The sequence below is a fragment of the Falco peregrinus genome, chromosome 5 (assembly GCF_023634155.1).
Source record: "Falco peregrinus isolate bFalPer1 chromosome 5, bFalPer1.pri, whole genome shotgun sequence".
Lineage (NCBI taxonomy): Eukaryota > Metazoa > Chordata > Aves > Falconiformes > Falconidae > Falco > Falco peregrinus.
In genome coordinates this window covers 22,782,108-22,806,410 of record NC_073725.1, presented here as the reverse complement: position 1 = coordinate 22,806,410, position 24,303 = coordinate 22,782,108, and the positions used below count along the sequence as shown (strand labels likewise).

Genomic DNA, 24,303 nt, shown 5'->3' with positions numbered 1-24,303 from the left:
CTCATCTGTGCCTGTAATTTTTGTGGGTGTTCGCTGAGGTTGCATATGCTTACAGAAAAAGACATTAGTGTGATCCTGGGAGGCTGTCCTCTCCCATTTCCCACTTGAAACAGGGCTGTTGCCCACACTGGCTCAGGATCCCCACGGCTTTGTCTGAGTGAAGCTTGGAACCCTGCAGGGATGGAGAACCCAGAGCCTCTTTGGCCCCTGTTCCAGTGCTGCCATCACCTCCCTATTGCAGCCTTTTCCTGAACGTGCACCTTCAATGTCCACAGGGTTGTGTGGGGCCGTGTTCCCTTTGCTGTCTCATAAATAATGCAGTCTGAGCAGTGTCACCAGTGACTGGAGGTATTTCATGGGCCTTCCACGGGCTTCTTAAGATTAATATCTTGAGGTTCCATAATTGTATCTGACTCTAACTGCCGGATTTTCTCTCACTTTTAACTACCAATTTTTGTTTTGTTTTGTTTAAAAGATTGATTTAACAATTTGTATCTGTGAAAGGGTTTTGATATTTTTAAGCAAAGATGAAGAAAGCGGTTTGTGAAGGAGGGAGGAAAACCCACTACTTTGCTTTCCAAAAGAAAGCCAGACAAAGCAAACATATTACCTTTAAAAAAATCTGTGCTGCCTCTCTGCATTTGCTGGATATTAAATTGCAAAATTTAAGATAGAAATAGCCCTCACTGAGGAGAACTGGTTTTGAGTTTTCCACTGAGGAACTGGTTTTGATTGAAACAAGAGACTGGAAGTTCACATAGCATATATAAGCAGTATAATTTGCTCCCATTTTCTTCTTAAGGCAGACTGTTAAGGAAAGCTCTTTGTAGGATGTATTTCCCTGCCATATACGCCATACAAAAAGGGAGAAGAGAACAGCAGGAGACTGCTTTCTGCATTCCCAGAAGAACCCATGCCTGCACGCACCCTTCCCTCTTTCACACAATGTGTCTGGTGAATCACAGCAGGGACAATTTTGTATTCAATAGAGTTGTATGTGTGTTGTCTTATTTTTTGCGGAGAAAAGTTAACAGGCTCAGTGTACATGAGTGGTTAATGTGAAGCATTGGGCTGTTTGGCAAGGCTGGGAATGTGATAAGTAAGACAAACTATGTGAGATGTCATGGCCATTCCTGCCAATCCAAGGGATGGAGTTTTTCATGCAAACCTTTGTGCACCTTTGGTGGCCCAGCAGCAGAACAAGTTCATTGTCTGGGGTGGGGGGGGCGGGGTGGCAGTGTTAAGAGTTTTTTTGGAGTGGAAGCTGATATCCTTTGGATCCAAGGCATGCCTACTCAAAAGTCCACTTGAAAGCTTTAAATCCCTTGCAAAAAATAAATGGAAAGCATGAAATTCACATTCCGTATTTGTTTGGCAGACAAAACATGATCAGTGAGGCCACCATGCAATGTGTTTAATAAGATGAGTACATGAGAAAACAATACAATTTCCAATCATAAAAAGATCTTTTTCTAATTGCTTTGTAGGTGGTCTTTGAGGCTTTGCACAATCTGGAGCCTCGTGGGTATGTTGTCGGATGGATCATTGCCATCAGTTTGCTGGTGGGAATTCTCATCTTCCTGTTGCTGGCTGTGCTCTTATGGAAGGTAAGGTAACACATGCAATGTAAACACCAAGGCTAGTCCCAGGAAAAAAAGCATAAATTCACCCTTGCATTTAACATCCATTTGCTTTAGGAACTAAATAATTGTCCGCTCCATTACAGGAGCCATTGGCCAGCAAAAATATTTTCATATCCAGGGTTTTGTGAGAGACAGGGAGACACTCGTGCTGTAGAGAAGTGGAAAAGTGGATATTTTATTTTTTTTTTTGTAGGACCTCTATTAAAAGTTGAAGTCTCTGATACCATTTCAGGACAAGTGAGGATGCCTCTTAGAAACCTGCTGTTATCTCGCACTTAGATATTTGGTATATCTCTATGGTTTTCTGATGTCTGAGGCTCACTGATTTCAACAGGGATTCCTGAAAATCAGGTCACTTTTTTTGACCAGCTAAAAGATTGGGTGCCTGCCTAGCAAAATCCAGTTGGTAGCTACTGTTTTCAAAAGGTAAATGCCTAGGGGAGAGGAGTATCCAGCAATAAATCTTCAGATCCTTCAAACAAAGAGTTCCAGATGAGTGAAATGCATTACCAGAGCAAGAAGCATCAGGGACCTGTTAAAAGCCAGCCTTCACACCATCTCTGATAAGATACAGTTCTTGTACCCAGGCACTGTTACACGGTAAAACTGGGCTGATGCTGACACTTAGCAGCAGCCATCTGGTGTGGTAAATATGAAGGGTAAGGAGCTTCAAGTGTTTTCATTCCTCAGTTCCCTGTTACCAATCCATAAATTTAAAAGGCCACGGTCAAGGTCAGGGACTGTCTTTGAGAGAAGTAAATCTCAAATGTACATGTGGGAACAAGTCCAACCTTATTTTGCTTCCCGTGGCGGAGGTCCAGCAGGCTGATTCGCACTGTTTAGCAGCATGTGCGCTGCGGGCTCTGCTCACCGGCTGTGCCGGGACTGGAGGTCGCCGTCCCGATGTGCTGTGAAAGGACATTGCGCTGCAGGTCGTGAGGCTGTGAAATGGATTTGCAAACCTGGGCAAAAAACGGGCCCGTGCAGTTGTTATTCTAAGTTATACAGATGTGTGTATAGCTGTGTTACAGAGTATACACTTACTTCGTATATTATATAAGTTTTGTATGGGTTATAGATGTAAAGTATTTTTTAGTTAGTTTTGAAGATTTTTAAGCATATACTGGCTCGCTCAAAATTGACTGTGCTTCCCATTTGGAAAACAATGTTTGACCACAGTCTAGAATATCTTGTAACTTCTGTTTTTCTGGCATGCGGGAAATGCTTTTGTTTTCTGTGGCAGAAAGAGTGAAGGGAAAAAAAAAAAGTCTGTGCAGTTGAGATGGCAGAATAACCATAAGAATGGAAAAATGTGAATTGGATGTGAATTGGAAGAGGGCCAGGTTTTATGTCGCAATGGCACACAGTTTTGAAAAAGGAGTTACTGCCACTGATACCTATATGACTGATTTCATATGCTTCATTTCCTGAAGGTAAAAAGGCACTAGATTAACTGTTTGAAAATGTGCAGGCTAAGAGGAATAGCACCTTTCACTGAGAGTTTCTATGAGAATCAGACAGAAGTTCAGTTCTTGGTCTCCACTAGAATTAATACAGTCCTTTGCTTCCTGGCTTTATCTTGAGACTTGAGCTCTTTAAAACTTTATAGGGATCATCCTAGTACCCATGAAGCAAGTGCCGTTTCATTGCATGAAATCACTGAGGGAAATTCTGAGTGACAGCAACAAATAATTACAACTAACACCAGGCTTACATAACCCTTTCTGCATGCCATGTTAAAGAGGCAAAGGAAGGAGAGGTGCTTTTTCCAGAGTCCTGTGGCAGAGATGGCGATAAAAGGCAGGCTTTGTCAGCTGCACTCCAGGGCTTTATCTGTGGAGTTGCATGATTACTAAAGGAACCAGTAAATTCAGGTTTTGTTTTAAAGAAAACTGATTAAAAGTGTGTAGCTGCTAGTATCAGCCAGTATTTTTATTTAAGTCTTAGTCTGGAACATAAATATACATAAGTAATACTTTGCACTCAGTAGTTGCTATATTTATTAATGTTACTGGCAATCTTAAAGTTGCCTGAGATAAAACTGACATGGGAAAGTTGCAGTCCTGCAGAGGAATCTTAATTGTCTGATTATAAATATTTGTTAGACAAAATTGGCCAAATATATCCTACAGTCATTCCTAAAGTCTGTGTGTGAAGCAGTAAAAATACCAACTTACATTAGAAGTGGTTTAGTCTTTAAGTGTGGAATGAGAGAACAGATTTGAATTAGATGGAGTTTTGGGCATCTAGTGAGAACTAGAAATGACCCACATTTTAGGACTAGAGTATGAACTAAATTGTATTTTTATTAAGAAATTAATTAGAGCTGAACCTAGAGTGGTCCTGGAAGGCAGCTGTTTACACAAAGCAGAGCAGGAGCTGGAGCAAACCCATGGTAAGGGGACTGAGCAGTGGCAGCAGCGCAGGGCTTGCTGGCAGCGGCTGTGACAGCCTGCCGTGGAAGGTATGCTCTTCCTGTGTGCACGGCTGCACTGTGAGTGGTGCAACACAACGGGCAAATCCTCAAACACGCTGGTATTCTGCGAACGGAGTAAGCAGCTCCTTGAAGTTGCAGGAAGATGTTAGAACACGTGTAAATATTTCACATTACACACTGGTAGAATGAACGGCGTTAGCAGGAGTGAGATCTCGGGGACATTCCAGCCCAAAATCCTAATTTGAATCTAAATTTCCACGCTTTAGAGGGTCCATGTCAATGGAAGTGATGTTAAATGCCTGGAATAAAAGCTTATTTATTCACATGCAAGACCACAGCCACATTTATACACACATAATGAGCTTTTTAGCGTAAACTTGATCAGTTTTCAACTGGCTTTGCTTCTCTGTTTATTTTAGTATTTCATGTAGACACCGTGTTTCCTCTGGTTTAAGTGTGTGTGGATTCAGAGGGGGTGAGCAGCTTTTCCCCGACTTCCACGAGATGCCATGTGTAAGGCAGGCTGGCAAGAGTTGGCCCCATTTTTGCCTATTTTGTTGGATAGCCCAGTTTTATCCTGACACTTGTGGCTATTCGTATCTTGTTCATCCACTCCAGAAGCCTTTGTGCAGGCATCGATGGAGACATGCTCCCAGTTTTTCCGGTTGCTCTGCAGCACAGCTTGCTCTCCCCACTCACGTCTTGTCTGTGGTCTCCCATGTGCAAGAGGAGCAGGGGGGGCTCTCATGCTGTTGCCCATAGCAATACATCTTGTTTTTTACTGTGGAGATTGGCCTGCAACTCTTTGGTGGCCTCCAGATGCTTGTGGAGAGTGGAGCAGGGGAGGAGGTCTCTTTGCTTCAGGCCAACTACCCATGTGCTAGCCGAGCCCGTGGTTTCACAAGCACTGGCAAAAGTTCAGAAGGGAAAGGCAGTCGTGGCTGGGTTATTTTGGGGAGTGCTCTCCCACACACGCTTCCCTCAGATGTCAGGACTGCAGCCGTGTGTGGGGACAAGGTCCCCTTCGGTCATTGCGGATTTATGCAGGCGTAAACCCAGGGGGGAACTGGCATACTCCGTGCAAATGAAAAACTGAGGCGTGATATATCATAACACAATAAATATTCTATTAATAAGAATAGTGCTTTACAAGGCGGTGGATTGAAGTTTCTGCGTTTGAACTGGCTTGAGTTGTGGGGTGAATTAGATTAATGCATTTTAGATAAAGTGCACAGAAAGAAAAAAGAATAATTATTTGTACCCAGAGGATATCTAAGAGGGGATGTGTAAGCGAGTACCGGACTGGACATTTGGGCAGCTGATTGATCTGTGGAGCCAGTTGTGGAAGTGATTTGCAAAACAAAGGTTTTTATATTCATTGCAGTAACATTATTTTGTTTCTTTGTGGCACGTTTAACACAGGAGCTGGACTTTTATCTGAGCCTGTCTCTGGTATCCAAGCTCCAACTTGTCTAAAATGAGGTTTCTAGCACTGTTTTATAGCTTTTGTATTCCTGGGGTAAATAGTTGATCTCTGGCTTTCCCTTATGTAATAAGACACTTCTGCTCCAAAGTCTGGATCTTTGACGGGATTGCAGAGAGAAGGACCAGCAGAATAGCACCCACGTATGTTGGTTTTTGATTAGCCAGAGGGTTCCTGCTCTTCAGTATGTGCTAGACAGAATGTTTTTGCCCTTTCTCTTAAAATGAGCATTTGAAGACTCTTTTTAGTTTTTAGGAGAAATACTGTGAAGACACTTCTGTCTACTCAGCTGAGTTAGTGCAGGCTTTGAACTGGTTATTTCTAACAGGGAGCATTAATCCTACCAAGTGCTGGACTAGCAAAGTCCTCATTTAAGCAGAGATGGTATGTGTGGCTGTAACTGCTTGCTAGCGCTGCTTTAGGGGACAAACTTTGAAATATAAAGCTTTCCTTATGAAATATGAAGCTCTTAAAAAAAAAAAAAAACAAACAAACAAACAAAAAAAACTACCAAAAAACTGAACAAACCCAAGCAGGTTTTTCAAAGGTATGTTTGGGTTTCTTGCTTAGAGAAGCCTTATGACTTTTTTCTGTGAGTGCACAGATGTCTTTTAAAGAACACCTTGTATTCCTACATGGAGTAGTTGCCATTGCCTCACATATTGTTTCAGCATTCAGAAAATATCTGAAGCTAACAAAGGCTAAAGCTAACTTGAATTTCACCTATGTAGCAAAACCCGCTGTTTTCCCCTTTTTGAAAGGTGACACTTTCCCTTACTTAGGGCCTCAAACATTAAGTCTCTTTACATACAGCTCACCATTTTCCAGCAGAGGGGAAAAAAAAAAAGGAAGAAGAAAAAAAAAAGAGAAAAAAAAAATCCCAGCCAAAAACCTCTGCACTTATTCTTTGCCGGCGGTTGCTCTGTATGCTGTGTTACAAGCCTTAAAACATTTTCTCTCCCTTTTATCTACGTACAGCTCAGGTGGCAGAGGCTACCTACCATCTCCTGGTCAGTCCTTGCACCAACTCTCTTTGCAGGTGGCCAGGTTTTGGAGTAGTAGCTCTGCAATGAAATAAAAGTATTTAGGGGTTTGTTTATTTGTTTGGTAGTGGGTTTTGGTTGGTTGGTGGTTTTTTTTTCCCAGAGTTGAATAGGCACATTCACTTATGGTAAGGAACCTCTTCGGATTTGAGCATAGGAGAAGTGTTTGCTACACCTCCCGCTCTCTTCTTCCTCTCCCTCCTCTCCATATACCTATCTATATCTATATATCTGTAATCTATTTATGTTTGTAATCTTTCCAGGAAGAACACTTTTCAATTTAAAAAGTCTTTATTACATTATTATAATTATTGCCATTATCACAACTGTATAGCTTCAAATGTTGGTTTTAGAGGTAGGGACAGAGAAATCTGTTAAAACTGACTGACATTTCATATCCCTAATGAAAGTTGTTGTGCTTATTCAGAGTTCGCATGCTTCTTCCTTTCTGTACATATAATTCCAAGAATAAACCATTATTTACTATGGTGATGCTTTAAAATTCAGACTATAATTGAAGTTCAGATAAACAAGGTGATTAGCTCAACTTGCTGTGAGAGAGCACTTACTAGTGACGAGTGATGGGAAGGATGGATTTCACAGCTCACAAAGGTCTTCGCTGTAGAGATGTAGATAGATGCACCAGGTGCCTTAGAACTTGAGAGGTCTATACTACTTTGTTTTTTTCTTTTTTTTTTTCTTCTCTACTATCTCTCCTCAGTTTAAAACCATGTCAATACTAATTTCTCACACTTTCTTCCAAGTTCCTGCCCAACTTTGTTCTCTTAATTGATTTTTCAGCTTGTTTCACTTACTAAAGTGTGATCCCTACCTGTAGTAACTACACAGGTCATACCTGTCCTGTCTGTCCATCAAAACTGCAAAAACTGGGACTTCATTTGTATTCTCCAAAATTCTTCTTTCTGTAGCCCTCAAATCATGGCTTTCTGTAGAGTTTTTTCTGATAAACTTTTCATCTTATTGCTTTTGTTACCCACTTATCTAATTGCTTCAAGTAAGTTGTTACTTGCTATCTCGTATGTAGGCTTCTAGGGGTACTGGTTTTTTGACACAAATTCTAGGTTCAGTAGGCCTAGAATTAGACTTTTTCAAAATTATCCTGTTATAATAAAGATACAGTCAGTTGATAATTAACTTCTGTGACTCAAAACCAAACCCATATTATTTCCCAGACATGGATAGGTCTTCATTACATAAAGCAGCTGAGAAACCTTGAGGAAGGAATGGGGCAGTGGAGGTGGTTGGTTGTCTGTATAAATTTCATGTTTCACCATTAAATGTTTCACCAGGCAGAAGTTAGGTGGATCATTTGAAGCCTGCTTATTTTCTTAAAGAACAGTCAAAACTGTGTTTTATTGTATTTCCTTCTCCTGTAGCAAAGTGTGCATCACAAAATGTTTGTAGACTCTTGGCTTCCTGAGGGCAAAAAGGTGTCTATTCCTGCAACAGTGACTCAAATGTTGGGTTTTCCGTAGTAGATTATTTGGGTGATTTGCTGTGCTTTTTGAATTCTGGCTGAATGTTACAGGAAGGCTGCGTTTGGGCATCTTTTATTTGTTCCTACACAAGTAAACGGTTAATGCTGCTGTTGTAGCCAAAACACTGCCTTCCCCAGTGAGTCTGCTGGCTGCCATGTAATATTTGTTCACCACCCTCAAGAGCAAGGTTGGCAACGTCTCGGTGGTGGTGTGTGTCCAGTACTTGTGAAATGCCTCTGTTATCTTTCTGGATAAAATGAGCTATGTAAACATACAACGGCAGTGTTGTGGCTGAGTGTTCTCTCTGGTCTCAGTGTCCTCTAAATGAGAGCTGTGCAATGCCAGGGTACTTTGAGACCATCACAGCCATTGCAGCTATGTTGCTGTCATCCTGGCAAAGTGTGACCAAACTGAATCCACTGGCAAGATAAGGTAGTGATGTGATTCAGAACGTCTTTCTGAAAAGTAGAAATATAGCCACCATTTTCAGGAGCCCAAACCAGAAAAAGAATACGTGTGTAGACTGCAAAATTGCAAATAAGTACCTAAGGTTCCAAGGTTCCTTACTGCCGGAACGCAACATGTGTATTTACTGGAAGTTGTTAGCATCCCTCAGACCCAAATGCCAGTAACAGTGAAAATGTGACTTGCATAGTCTGAATTCTCTCTTTAGGCTTGGTGTCACAGTGGGAAATGCTGTATTATGACTTACACCATCCATAGCCATTTCCTCCTGGTTAGGCTAAACGCATGAAAGTAACTTGTTCTGATAATTATGGACATAGTAGAACTTTCATTAAAATATTTCTGGCAGGCCAAACGTTTCAAAATATGATTTTAAAGCTACTTTTTATTGCATCCAGAAATAGTCTTTAATGTTTAGTCTCTGGTTTTTAAACAAAGCCAGAAATATTTCAGTAGTTTTTCTTTTTTTTTGTTTGGAGAGGAAATGGAAAATGTGGATGGAGATATGTCTTAAATTAATTGCACTTACAGAAAGTATACATCTAATTACTGCCCTATTCTCTGCTGAGATTTAAGAAATCAGTATATAATAATTTGTTCAGACATATATGCACTAGACTTTATGTTCTTTCTCATTTTTGAGACTGATAATCAGAGATAAACTTTGGATGATGGTTGTGTTCATTCTATGACTTCTTTTTAAAATAAACTACTTGGTAAAATTTTGCAATAGGAAAAAATCCTTAAACTATTTAGAAATGTTTATAAGTTTTAATGTTGGCTAATTCGCTCTTTGATTACACTTATAAGCATATTGGTAACATCTGTCATGCAAGTGACTGTACAGTGTTACCATCCTGCAAGAAGTTCATGCTTTCATTAAACTCAAGCTACCAGAACTCAGCACTGAAAGATCTTTAGAAGTCCAGTCACTGGAGTTCTCCTTATTTCTAAAGTACTCTAAGTACTAAGTCCTTAACAAAATATATTATGTATGCACAAATGAACCAAATGCTAGGTGAATGAGTCGTGTCTGAGGCAGGCTATATCTTACCTACGTGGTAAAGATATTCCAAGGGTAGACACCAGAACTACTAGCTTTATTCACCACATTAGCAAGTAGGTCCATTGAAGCCAACTAAACAACTCCTGGGAGAAAACTTGCAGAGAAGTGGTTAGAGGGACAAATTATTGATGACTGGGCTTCCTGTTTAGAGTGGGGTGACGCTTGAGCATCAGTGACAACAGAAAAGCATGTTACATTAAAAAAGCCAAACTACTAAATGCGATTGTATGTACTGGTGTCTGTCTCTGTGTGCAGACACACATCTAAATGCATCTTTTCCATGTATGCTGCTAGTGAGAATTGTGTATCTGCCTTGAGGTACCTAGCCTTAGTGACTGGCTTTTGAAAATTTGGCCTTCGAGACAGACATAAAGCATTTGGTTAAATTAATAGTTTGTTTAATGACTGCTTGAGCTAAGTTTAAGAAATGATTGACTGTTCTTAGCAAAAAAGAGCACTTTTCTTATTATTTCAACATTACAAAGTAACTGCCTAAAACTGTGTGTTTAAAAACTGCTTGTTTTACTACTTCAGCATGTAAAATAAATTTCTTCCTAAAATCTATGCAGGACTACAGTTTTTCCCCCTAGGTGTCAACAGTAATATCTTAAGTCAGTTAGCCAAGCTATATGAAAGTAACTTGAAAATCCAGTACAATTTTGTGTACATTGCTATTTCTTTTCTGCCATAGCAATGTCTTTCTGTTGTAATACATTGGGAACAGATACAGATGCTAGGTACCAAATTCTTCCATAGTAGCTTAGCAAAATGTTTGTAGAGGAAACCGCCTCTTTGTGCAAGCTGCTGGACTTCTTTGCCTAGTTCCCCATATAGTAAGTACGTATCGCATTGTGTATATGTACAAAGTATGTATTGTGTGTGTGTATACACACACACACACCCCCACCAGCCACTTGTGGAATGGTGATGTTTGAAGCACATGTATTTATTTTCTTGTACGTGTTTCATGTACATGAAACGTGTACAGGTACATGTTCCACTGAGGAAATGAGGACCTACATGACAGGAAAGTTAAGGGATTTGCATCTCAAAGTCAATGAATGACAATAATCAAAGCCAGACCCCTGGAGTACTCATGAACTTACCTTAGCTACACTATCATCCTTCTTCCTATATTACATATACAGTTTCTGCTATAACTAAAGGCAGGACCTGTGGCTGCTTTCCAAACATTCCTTTTCCTCACAGGGGGGTCTAGGCAGTGGCAGTTTGCCAGTCTCCTTTTGAAAAGCTGATACACATTATCTGTTTGTGACCCCTCTGTACTGTGGCCAGGGTTCCTTGATTGGGAGGAAGGAAATAGTGCATCCTCTTGGAGCTCGTGACTTGCCAGAATTATCCAGGGCCATGCAAACCCAAGTGAAAAGTACTTTTTCCTGCCTTCTTGGTGGTAGTAAAGTGAGATGCACTTAACCAGTGATCAGTCTCTGCATGGGTAAACACTCCATGCTTCCAATCCCAGCAGCGCTGCTTTGCAGAGATTGGGGGTGTTGCTGCTTTTCCAACAGGTGACATCTTGCTTGGGGTGAGGTTCCTGGATTATCTTTGAACCATGATAAGCTGCCTATTTTTCTAGCTGTGGTACTGTTTATGAGAAGAGAGAAGTGCCCAAGGGGCACGGACAGAAGAGTAAGCTAATTCTTTCTGAAGGGCCACAAGGTGAATAGCTTGGGACCTCTGCCTAGATTAAAGAGGTGCAGCAGTCAAAGATTGATGATATAAGCCTAGACTGTTCATCAGGTATGGCTGGATAGTGCTTGCAGTATATGAAAAAACTGTATAATAGAGAAAAGACATCTTGTCATTAAGGCAGTAAGCCCAAAATATCTTGTCAAAACCTAGTTCAATGGGAGATTTCTTCAGTGATTCTTAAATTTTTGTTTCTTTGTTACACCTGTGTCAGTGCTTACTTCACTCTCTTTCCTTCTTACTTGTTGGTTTGTGCTATGGTCAATATCCTCTATTAGAAGGCATTTGTCAGCAGAATCATATTGATAAAAATCAATAATTTATGTGTGCAGCTTAGTACCTCCATATACACTAGAGAATTAAAAAATTGTACAAAGTGGCAAAAATCTGATGTAGTTTTGGATTCTGTTTGAACATTACATTTCACAAACCTCTATTCCTAGCTCAGTTAGAGTCTCAGAACACTACTGTAAATCAAGGTATAATTTCTTTGTATAGCAGTGTATAACTATTCTTATCAATTTTTTTTTTTCTTAATGGATTACGTTAATGGGAAAAAGACTTTTAAAAAAATACAAACCATAACCGTTCTTCTATGGCCCATGTCTCAAACTATTTCTCTTTCTATTTTGATTGGGAGAATAAACCTCATTGGGCATGATAAAGATGCTTTAGACATTTACCCAACAGTGAATATAAGAAAGGCAGTGATATTGCTTGCCCTCTGATCAGATTTGGGTTTCTTCCCAATTACGGATTAAATTTTATTTTGTAATATCATCATTCTTCAAACATACTTAAAACTGGCACCCTAGAGAGATAGTCACAGGATGGTACTACAGGAAATGTTGGCTAAATGTATATTTTTCTAAACGTCAAAAATATAAAATGTCCAGTAATTCAGTGATCAATCTTCAGATGTGCAGAAGATAGCAGCAGAAAAAAAGACAATTTATTGTGATGTTAATTCAACACTTTGAAATCACTTTGATGGAAGCTTACAGTTTCTGTGAGTGCTTGAAGAATGCAATTTTATGCAACTTTGTTAGATGTGACTTTTCTGTGATTTTTAAGGGATTTAAACCTGACATTGACAGCTAGAAGGAGTTGTGTGTGCTAGTGAAAGAGGCTTTAGATACTCAAGATGAAATAGAGGACTTGACAGTGCTGTCGCATGGCAAGAAATAACTTCACAATAACAGGTGTAAATTCCCAGCCTACGAGTAACACGGATTTTTTTTGTTGCTTTATTGTTCAGTTTTGCCAGGAGCATGCTTTCTGCTCAGCATATACTGTAGATGGCAGTAAGGTTATGCTAGAAAAGGGTACATGGGCTGGAATAACTAAACTAAAGGATGTGTGTAAAACCTATGGATGGTTTCAGGTTTTGAATCTAAGCCACCTATTTACAGCAGCTTATACTTACTTGAAGAACCTCCAGAAAGGATGGGTTGCTCTTTGTAACTTCCGATAATGACCAGGTCAGCTTTGTCGTTCCTTTTTGTTTGGTTCTGCCTGAATTTGTTTGGATTTGTTTAAAAGCAAGCAGACATCTTTGCTGCTTATCATGGCAGATGTGAAACACTTCTGTGGATTCACAGACAATTCAAATGCTCTCTCCTTTCCCTGGCATGGGGTAGGAACACATTGTGAGTGACACTGATAGCTCCAGAATTTTGGGACTATCCCTATATCCCCAAAGTCTTCCATGGCCCTCTTTCTCCTTTGTGTTTGCACACAGAAGAAACAAAGTAGGACATGGTGCCCTTGGCACAGCAATTCCCCTCTGGTGAAGTCTGCCAGGGTTAAGAGTAAAGCACGGTGCATGCTGAGCAGTGTCCCGCTCCCAAGACCTTTCTTTCAGCCACACTGACCCAAAAGGCCCGTAACTTGAGGGCCTTCTCAGTGTTCTCAAATAATTTTCACCCAACTCTGAAATGTTGGCTGTCGTTCGCTTTTTTTCATTTCCTGCATTGTCGTTGGTGGCTGATGCCTCTTCTTCCATTGTAACCCTTCAGCTTCCCACAGTACCCTTTCCTTGCCTCCTACGTGTTCTGCTATTGCTCTTCCTCTCATGAGTGCCTTCCCCAGTCGGATGTTTACCCATCAAAATATTGTCATCAGCCTGTTCCTTGGATGTGGTGGTGCGAACTCACAGACTGTGTGATGGGATCACAGCTCTGGACTTGGGCATTCCTTTGCCGTTTCCATACATCAGTATGTGTACATGCACACACATGCATATGTCTGTATATATGGAAAGCAAAGTCTGGGAATGTTGAGCAATGTTAGAGACTCATTGCCCAAGAAACATGACTTGGAGACTATTTCCCCCCTGTAAACAGCCATTCCATAAGTGACATTACAGCAATGCTCCTGTTAAAGCTGAGGACCTCTCCTCCCTGCATGAAATCCAGGACTGAGTCCCCGCACTGCTGTCCTCGCTGGGTTTTATGAGTCCTCTTAAGGGCTTTGCATTAGCCACAGAAGAAGGATCCTCTGGTGTCACTTCTGCCCCAGTGACAAAAGAGCCAGTGTATACTTGGTCCCATGTTGCATCAGTTCTCCTGTTTTAGTCCAAGTGTCCTCCTCCTCGTTACCCCTGGATCTCCTCACTGTCTTTTAAATTCCCTTGTTCTCTCCAGCTTGCCACAGGCACTGATCTGCCCTCACCATATGGGTTAATATTGCTATCATTTTTTATGAAATCACTTTATTGTAAGGAGATGAACATGTGGGTTGTGTGTTCTCTGGTGAGACAATGACTATGTTGTGATTTCTTCACAGCCATTACAAAGAAAACCCCTTTCTGGTGATGATAGGGACCCTACTGTGTTAAGTGGAAATATACAGCGTTAACACTAAGGAACAGTATCCCATAACAAAGCACATCCTTGCCTTCCAGGGATGGGAAATACATCTAATCCCTGATAACTATTTAAAAGAAAAGGGTAAAAAATAAAAAATCCTTTAAGGTCCAGTTTCTCTTTTTGCTTGCACTTAATTTAAGTCCTCTACATAATTTTAGATTATCCACATCATTTACAGCAAGTAAACTTATATAGATTTGTAGTGGAGTCACCTCTAGATGTAGGGTTTCGTGCTTCATTAATATTTATTATAGTCTTCAGCTCACTTTTTTGCCCTACTGGAAAGTTATACAAAAACATTCTGTATCCAGAAACAAAACACTAAAATACCAATACTATCATAACCAACTTTTAAAGATAATTCCTAAAGCAGATGTTCACAAACAGACAATTTTTATTAAAATAACAGTGGGAAGGAGTTTGCTTTTGTTTGTTTGGCCCTCAAGGAAATTAAAAAGCCTTTCTATAATTTTGATTATAACTTCAAGAGAGGATTTTATTGTATCAAGGATGTGGTTGCATGAAGAATGGAAACCTTAAGGGTTTAAAACCTGTTTTTAAAAGCTACAAATTGAACTTCTCTTGTTAATCTTAGGAAACAAAGTCCTGTGGCAGTTTTCTTTTCTAATGTGCAGAGCATGTAGGTCTGTTATAAAAACTGCTAATACAAAAATGGCACCCACTTCTTCAACACATCTGCTCCCTGAGCATATATAAGGAGTATCTGTAGATTCCTGTGACTAAAAGAAGTACCTATGATTAATCCTACTGGGGCAGAACAACGAAGGAGTAGGTTCTTATGCTTTTTTTTTTTTTTTTTTCCATTATCAATAAAATAATTCACCTTCATTTTAGACTATGAAAATTTAGGGGAACGTGCTATTTGCTCTAAGTTTCTATTGAACCAAAGAATGTTGGCATCAATGGTGAAATTTCACTGGGATTTTATGATGGTGCTGTCTTGAGGACATCTCAAAATACATCCTTTGCACTGGTACAGCTTGTAGGTACAAGTACAAAAATTACTAGTAGCAATATTTTTCTGCTAAAGAAAGAACTTGATCTGACTTCTGGAGCACATTTGAAAAACAGGGAACCAGGGAAATTCTTTAATTTTCTTTTTCTGAATCCTTGCATACAGTGTTCTGAAAGATGCTGGGAGGTGAAGGAGACGTGGCCCTCCAAAATTCAACAGTGTCCCTTTTGTGAGGTGGTTTTTCAGAACAGAACCACCATTATCCATGCATTTGCATGTCTTGAGCAGCAGATAAAGCTTTGCTTATGATAGATGGGAAAGAGACAATGTCTGTAGTCTGTACACAAGACTATGAACATTTGTTCCTGGAGAATTGGGCTTTTACAGTCTAATTCCGGTTATTAGTGGGGACCTCCAGAAGGTCATGGGACCTCTGTAAAATTGAGATCATAGGCATTTATGTGTATTTCTACGTATTGTGTATTTTTAAAGTGGTTGTAGGTGTGTGTGTAATGTACATCTATGCACTCAGCAGGGTGCACCTGTCTCTAGATTAACAGCATGCCCCAGGGCTGTGGTCCACGGTTACCCAAACAAGGGGCTTGTTAGGCCACACTGCAGAGCTTCTTTGTCCATTGCACGGAAGCCAAGCGGCAGAGGCGTGGGGTGGTGAGAGGACGGTGTGTGTCTGGTCGTATGTTGCTGTGCCTTCAGGGTGTATCTGGGGGCACTGGCATGGACCTGGGCTTTAGGAAGCTCTGCTGGAGAAGCACCCTCAGCACTTTGAACAAGCTGTCTTTCAGACCTCTCTGAATTAAAATGTACTTGAAGAAAATTAAAGTTGCTAAAGAACTGAAACTGAAAAGCCCAACTTAACAGAAACTTAGCAGTGACAAAACTGCACAAAATATTCATACATATAGCCAATTTGGGAATAAAGAATGGCAATAACTGGTTGATAAAGGAAGACTAAAGCATCATGTTTTACACAGCAGGAGTAAGAAAACAGGTTTAGAGTGGTAGGAGTTACATAAATGTTTAATTATGATGAACAAAATATTGATTCAATGTTCTCAATAGTGCACTGCTAAGCTTGAGGAGTTATTCTTGCATGCTTACCAAAGTCTGTTATTAAAATCATTTTTGTTTATTTGAAAGACTTAAAAAGCCAAGGATACGAGAAGTTTTTATCCAAACTGAAATGAAAACTACTTGCATTTCTTTAACTAAGTACAAAGGTTTATGAAACAAGGAGATATGCAAAAGTGATTATCTGCCCTGCAGCATCTTGAAAGCTTGTGGAGGAGTTATTGTTGATGCTCCACATTTTGTAGGATCAGGCTCGTATTTTGCCTTCCGAGCTGTAGATTACGCAACTGGTAACACCGAAATGAGGGAAGCTGTTTAGCAAAAAGAAGAGCCTGTAGCTATCGGTTTCCTCCAAAGCATCTAAAGATAAATGATCCTTAGATAGAGAATTTGAGACCTGAACTTAGAGTGGTTACTGGCAGGAGAAGAGGTACCTGTGGTTGCACACAGCAGTGGGCTGATACTTCTGGAGACAGGTACGCCAAATGGCAGCAGAGCTCTTCAGAACGGTGGTGGGGAACCTGTGATAGACAATAGACCATGCTGGCTTTTCTGGAAGAGTTTCTTACAAGAAAGGCTGATAGTTGGAATTTGGGTGCTGGGAGGTGGGTGCACTGTATTCCTCTGATCTGTTGTTTTGTGCCATTGTGGACACTGAGAGTACAGTTCATAAAGCTCTGGCAGCATTTACTCAGGACCCAGGTGCTAGCCTGGCTTTAGGTTCAGATCCAGATTATGCGTTAGTCTGTATGTGAAACCAATAAACCTGTATTCACCTCTTCTGGTCTGTGTTTATTAGAAATACTTCATATAATATTTTTTTTAAAAATGTGTTTCATATAAGAGGGCTCTTCCCTCAGAGTAGTTCATCAATAAGGAGCAGAGTACCTGTGAGGATTTGGGACCCAGTTTGATCTCATTCATATTGATGTAAACAAGGAGCTGTGATTCCAGATTACCACTAGGAGAAATTAGATATGAACACCTGTGCTTTTTTTTTTTTTTTCCTGCACACCATTTTCTGACAAAGTAAGCTTCAATTTAACAATACTGTTACTTACCGCTGTCATCTCTTCTTGATTTGCAGATGGGCTTCTTCCGCCGGAGGTACAAAGAGATTATTGAAGCCGAAAAGAGCAGAAAGGAGAATGAAGATAGTTGGGACTGGGTCCAGAAAAATCAGTGAACTGCCCACGAAAACTAAAGCCCAGTCATGTGACACGCGCTTGCTAGCCTGTAGGTCCTGCTCTCGTATCTTCCATATGTGGAAGAAGGAATCTTCTCCAGATTTTTCGGAGACCCCACTGACGCTGTGTCTTTATCACTCCAACAAGCTAGGGAACATATCCTGAGGCAACCACTGCAGCCATGTCAGGTGACTGGAGCGATTTACACTTCATTTAAGAGCTGAACTTTGAACTTTGGTAACCAAGCTGCAGTGCAGAGCAATATTTATGAATCCAACTATGTGGTATACCCTCAGGGGAAGACTGTTACCTAAAAATATTTTTTATAAATATAAGCTTTTTATATTGATTATGTCTTTATATTTGTATCAATGTTTTATAGTTTCTATTGAATAGCTATATAGTTCACTCAAGCACTGATATCTGGCTAAATCCTTGGAAATACATATATGTATATATAAAAATCCTATTGTACTTTTAAACTTCAACACAAGAGAGAAAAAGAGAGATTTGCAGATAAAAATAGCTGAAATCCTCATACACTTAATTTGCAAGGCTTGGTAATGCTGTATATAGACCGTTTAATGGCAATAAGCCAAAGTCTTTTCTCTATCTCTCTTTTTGAGTTGAATTCGGTGTTTGGTTTATAAACTATAGAACCTAAAGTATGACACAGATGTGATGTTCTGTATCTGAGTTTATCCTTTACTGGCCTGAATGGGAGAGGATGAAAATGCTTCCTCGGTGGCACGTAGCAAGACTTGTAGCTTGCTTTGGCTCACTGAAGAAAGAGCATCACAGAATGTTTTCCTTTGGGAAGTTTCTCTTGCAGTCCCTAGTACTTGATAATGGTCTAGGACTGTGCAGTTGAGATACCAGAGGGATGTAATTGGGCCAACCACTATGGCATTGATAAATTCCTTGGAATTAAAAAACAATAATGAAATGACGCTACTGTTAATGATTGTGATCTGTTGCTATCAAAGCAAATGATAAATTGCTACAAGCTACAAGTGTTATGACTGCCTTGTGAGTTTTACACAGGAGTCTTGAGTTTGTTTATATGGTGATTTTAAAGAGAGATAAGTAGATGCAAGGGTTAAAATGTTGGAATCTTTCGGTCTTGAGATTCCCTATCTGTATGTTCCAAGTACTGAATGTCATCCTTCCTCAAGCATTAAGAAGGAAGTTTAGTCAAGGTGCAGATGTTACTGGATCTCAGATTGCCACTTTGTTCACTGGTAATTCCTTAGTAGAACATTTGCTGCATTAGAAGAAACTTAGTTGTAATTAATTCAATCACATTTTTTCAAAAAGCCCTTGTATTTCTGAATAGGAATAGTAGAACTCTGTAAGACTTGGGTTTAGATTCTACTTGTACTTTGCACCTTGTGTAAATAAGAAGCAAATGTCTGGTTGGCATAAAATCCACGTAAGGGAAAGAAGGGTTGAGCTCTGTGGTAGCAAGTGGAGGAGAAACAGGAATGAATGGTTGCAGGATGTCTCCTTCCATGAGGGTAAGGTAAAAGAACTGCTGGAAGTTTGGAAACTTGAATGCAGAGAACATACAAGAAATATGCTTGAGAACAGGTCTTATTCTTACTCCTCCTTGCCAAATTCATTACAGCTTCACATTTAAAAAAAAAAAAAAAAAACACATCCGTATTCCTGTTTGCTGTTTTCCCCCCACTGGCATTAAGTGCCTGCTATTACTATAGTATTGATCAATATTTATTAACTTAACTATCTGCACCCATTAGGCAGAAGATGGTTTTTAAATGAATGAATGAAGTGTATTGATTCAACGTTTGACAAGAAAAGCTATTACTCTATTCAGTTATCTTCCTTAAAACAATCATGGGTGATTTGACAGGTTTTGTAATGACAAATGAATATTTAAGCCAGAATCTGAAAAAAAAAAACCTGCTGAGGCAAAATCCTGTTATAACCACGTGTAATGGACTGCAGATTTCTCATCAGAATGCAAAACCAAAAGGCTGATGGCCTTTGACTGTTGTATTAGAGGCTATTGATTTCCTCACAGAATGATATTTCTGACATCACTTAGCTTTGCTAGTATTTAAACCTAATGTATCTATTTTTTTGGTTTTGAAAAAGCCGTAAGACTGACAGAAGTTGGACATGAGATTGATTCACAACTCTGAATTGAATAAGAAATTACTTAAAATACTTGCTGAAAAAAAAAAAAGTCCATTTATTTAGAAGGAATTTTCAGTATCTGCTCTCTTTAAAACTACTACCATCCCCAAATTATCAAAAAGTAAATTTGCTGAAAAAATAGTTCAGGGGACAAGTGAAACTAGTTGTGAATTTAACTGAATTTGAAAGTTTCTATCCAAAAATAGAGAAATTTCACTTTGAAAAGTTTTAATGCCTCATTTCCACTTTCTAAACAGAAATTTACTTTCACATCTGCCAAAATGCAATATTTTAAAATTCAAGATCATTTACTCCTTTGGAACATCTTTTTAAAGTATATGAAGAAAAGACTTTAAAAAGGTAAAATGCCCATTTAGCATTTTATATTGTGGTGGACAATTTTTAATTTTTTTTTACTCAAAGCAAGGAATGTTTTTCTTACTTGGTTATAGTAAAAAACAAATAAATGTAAATCCCACTTGATATTGCCCACACTGGAATTTTTTGCTCTCTGACTTGAATTGTCTACTCTTGATCCAGCACAAGTTGTCACACAGTGAAAATGTAGTTGTTGGCCAGATTAGTGACATATTCTTGAAATAATCCATAAATTCTTAGTAGCGTCGCTGTTAGGTACTCAGTAGTTCTGTTGTCACAGATGCTTTTGTTTTTACGTGTATACTCTTCATTATTTTTTTTTTTTTTTTTGGTGTCAAATTCCATTGTCGCTCTTGCTTGGTTCCAGTTAGGATAGTCAGATTTGACAATGAAACATACCAGTGCTTAGTATTAAAGTCCTGTAGATGCACTGTTCCACTCTTTAAAAAGTAACCGAACAAACCTAACAAAAACACCCCACTAACATCAGTTGGTTGCAATTAGTTTCTAACGCAAAAATCTTATGAAAACTTAATATACTCCAAGAATGTGTAGGAAATAGCTGGGCTATAGATCTGCTGGTTGATTTTTGTTGGGTTTTTTTTTTTTTTTAATTAAGAAATCATAATAAATGTAATGGTATCAAAAACTAGAGACATGGTTACTTTGGAAATTGCTTCCAGGGCTCTGGAAGTTCCCATCTGTCAGCTGCTTGTGAGTTTTGTTGTGCTGTACTGCTTGTGCAGGCAGAGCTGGGGCAAGTCGTTGTACTGGTTCTCTCTGGTTAATCCATTTCAGGACAAAGCCATCAATTGCCTTGGACAAATTTGATTGAAAGGTTTGCTGAATTGGCATCGCGTTCTTTTTGCAGCGGTCTGACTTTGCACTGGCTCTGAGCTATGCAGATGGAAGCTTGGAAGTGGGGCTGTAACATTTTCAAATGCGTCATCTGGCACCTGAGAGATCTTTTGTTTGACCCCTGAAGCTCGCAGGGTGGCTTCTTACAGATAGTACCCTTGAAGTTGCTTTTAGGGTAGGAAGGAAACAATCTCAGTAAAATATGATCAGGAAGAAAGGGGAAAAAATATTAGAGGAAAATTCATTTAACACATAGCCCATGCTGTTGCAGCCCTACTTAATTTCCATCTTGATATCAAGATCACAGTCACTGCGGAGTTTTGTGGCCCACAGCACAGGGATTAATTTCAATACCTGAGAGCTGAAAACGTTTGCCACCTTTCACAGTGTGTTTTGTGACCATTCCATTTGAAAACCAAGCGTCTACTTGGAGGTGAATTTCCATCAGTTCACCCCTGCAGGAGCAGGGGTGGTGTACTCTGAGACTGTGCCAATGGTATACTCTGGTACTTGGCCATCGTAGCTAATGAAAATACTAGCTATGTTTTTCTGAAGAAACCTAGTTTTTAATTTGCTCAATTACAAGGAGGAAGTCAGCAAACTGTAGAAAACACTGGAGCAGTCTCTGCATCGAAATCGCCTCGCAAATCACTTGGATTATCTGAGAGAGAATTTTTTCTTGATGTGAACCCCAGGCCTGTAAACCACTTAAGCGATCCTTTCATCTCAAAGTGGCAAAGGCTTTTGCAATGCCAAGCATACCAGCGAGGACAGCTGATATGACACATGAGTGGGAAGGATCGTACGTACGAGTCAGTGATGCGCAGGTAGCTCGGCTTGCTGAAAGCAACAGTGGCGCAAAGATTGTCTTGGGCAATATTTAGCATCGACTTTCTCGAATGTCATCTTTTTATGGGCACTTTTTGGAGTCTTGCACAAGTTTCAAGCATCCAAGCATAGTATCCGTGTGGCGTGGGAATATATAATATTGCTTTCAGTAAAGGAATAAAGGAGTTATGGAACTAATTTCTACCTTTGTCCAAGTTCATCCGCTTGCTAGGGTTTCTTGGAAAGTAGGTTTTCGTTCATTTAGTGTACATTGATTAAACTGGCATGAAGACTATAAATGCTTTTGGAGCATGGTTTGCATATGCAGTAGGGCACCTGCAACATCGTCACTCCTTTTTCTTAGAATGTCACTCCTATGTATTGTAAAATTGTGTGTTTCTTTTTGTGAACTTGTGGTTGGAAGAATGTGTTCACTCATTGATGTCACCTGTATTTAGAAGCTTGTGTTCACCTGTATTCTAATTCACTTGCACTGTTTTGGAAATGTCAGGTTTACAAAAATACAACTTTTTGGAATAAAAAGTGGCTGCAAAATTATCCTAATAATATCATTTTGTCACTTAATTTCCTTGTCCAGCTGAAGTATTTTTCCATTAATTGGGTGAGACATATTCTCGGTATGTTTGAATTAAATGGTATGTGCATGTGTTTATCTGTGTGTGGATAATGGACATCTTTTGTCATAATTCTGTGACTTGTATAAAATCAAGCTATTTGGAGAGTAAGAGTAAAAGTAGCTTGACTACAATATTGTAAAACCATGGAAATAAAATAATAGCCGTTGGAATTATTTATATTTCAACAGTATTGCTCTATCAACATCAAATAAACCCCCAATGGTGGTGATAACTGCCTTATGATAAGTGTCAACCTGTGTAACTTAAGTTCTGTTTCAATTTATATGAATTTGACTGGAAGTCAAGTTATTCAGCTTCGTGTATTTTTTCTGCAAGGCTTTATATTCCATGGGTAGCTAAATAATACATTTGAAAGATTTTTATTTTTTTTTACTCCATACATCCCCATGCTTACTTTGTCAAAGGGAGTAGAAGCTGGATGGAAGCAGTAAAGAAAGCTGATTGACACGTGTGGCTGTGGTGTACCTCTTTCTATTTAATACCCGTTAGAGGTCACATCAAAGTTTTCTCCTCATTTTGAGGATGGGTAAAACCTCTGTGGTAAAATACGAACTGACCTGAACCTTGCTTCTAAAATGAAATCTAAGAACTGGACGTGAAATTTCAGGCTCTCCCTTTCCTCATCTTCGGCTCTGTTCCCTGCTTGTTGTGGAGACACTCTGTGTAAGTCTTTAAATGTTCTCCAGCCATACAGAAACTGTGCTTTCTCCACATTAGGCTGTTGGCTAAGTATCTCAGAAAGGCTGGGCAGAGTCAGGACCTAACCTGTGCCTCAGAGCACATCTGTACCGGTGGAAGACCACGGCTCTACGTACCCCAAAGCCAGAGGCGGTAGGAGAGCTGTGAGTAGATGTGGGTCCTGGCATAGCTGGCACCCTCCGAGGTATAAATAAATGTTCTTGGTCAAGAAAGCATTCTTCAGCGGAAAGAAAACCTTGGCAAAAGCTGGAGGAGGAGGATGCTGCCGAGAGGAGTGCAATGTACTGTTTGCTTTTGGAGATGAGTGGAAGCTTTCGTGGAGCAGCAGGTAAAATAATAATCAGAAAGTGTTAGATCTACTAATAATACCTTTCTTTTATGGTGAGAGTGTGTGTGGGGGAGCAGGCGGAGGGGACGAGGACAGCTGAGCTAACAGTGCCCTCTGTGGGGCTCACTCGCCTGTCTTCTGGTCCTGAGCAAAGAACAGCAGCCTGTAGGTTGCAGGATTTTGTGTGCTGCCCTCCCCCTAAGCGGCATTTAGAACCTCTGAGGACTTCCATGACAAAGTGGCTTTGTTTTAGAAAACAAAACCTTTTGCAGATTTCTTCCAGTTTCAAAACCAGGTCAAATTTGAGAAAAGGGACATGTTCTTTTACTACAGAAAAAACCATGCTGCTGGCTCAGCCTGGACACCTTGGCTCGCTACGCTGGCCGTTGGGCTGCTCCCAGGACTGGGCATAACGGCAGCTCCTCTGCTAGATCTTTTCCGTTTAGTAGTAAAATACCCCATGAGAAAGAGAGACGTGACTTTTCCCACACCTCTGGGGTCTAGCAGGGTGGATACTGACCTGATTAGTCCCAGGTAAGTTGTTTTGATGTGTTTAAAGTTCTGAGTGTCCGTAACACGCCAAGTAGTTGAGTCCCAGAACGACTAAAGACAGGGTCGTGGGAGTCATTAAAGGTGCAAAGTAGATCTTCTGGGCCTCTGCCCCAGTTGGCTTGCTACCAGAATTAAAATACAACAAAAGCAGCTATTTTATGAAGACTAAGATGCACAAATAGATTTAAAGTTGTATGACTGCTCACTCCTGCACATCCCAGGTTTTAACATTTTAAATGGCTGCAAACGGAGATTTTATTTGCAAGTGGTTTTGACAGAAATAAAGCGTGATAGTGGAGAAATTAATCATCTTAACAAAAGAGCAATGGAAATCCATTTTTCATGTCGCAGCCATGCTATAATTTCATGTGAC

The 24,303-nt window shown here is 39.9% G+C and overlaps 1 protein-coding gene across 1 annotated transcript in view; it reads left to right on the top strand.

Annotated features, from left to right (window-relative positions):
• Positions 1-22,250, top strand: part of ITGA9 (integrin subunit alpha 9) — a 230,434-nt gene extending 208,184 nt beyond the window's left edge. The window contains exons 27-28 of the mRNA XM_055804642.1: positions 1,488-1,607; positions 17,369-22,250. Of these exons, the coding sequence (XP_055660617.1) occupies positions 1,488-1,607; positions 17,369-17,467 (219 nt within the window). The 3' untranslated portion in view covers positions 17,468-22,250. The remainder of the gene's footprint in view (positions 1-1,487; positions 1,608-17,368) is intronic.
• Positions 22,251-24,303: the final 2,053 nt, after the last annotated feature.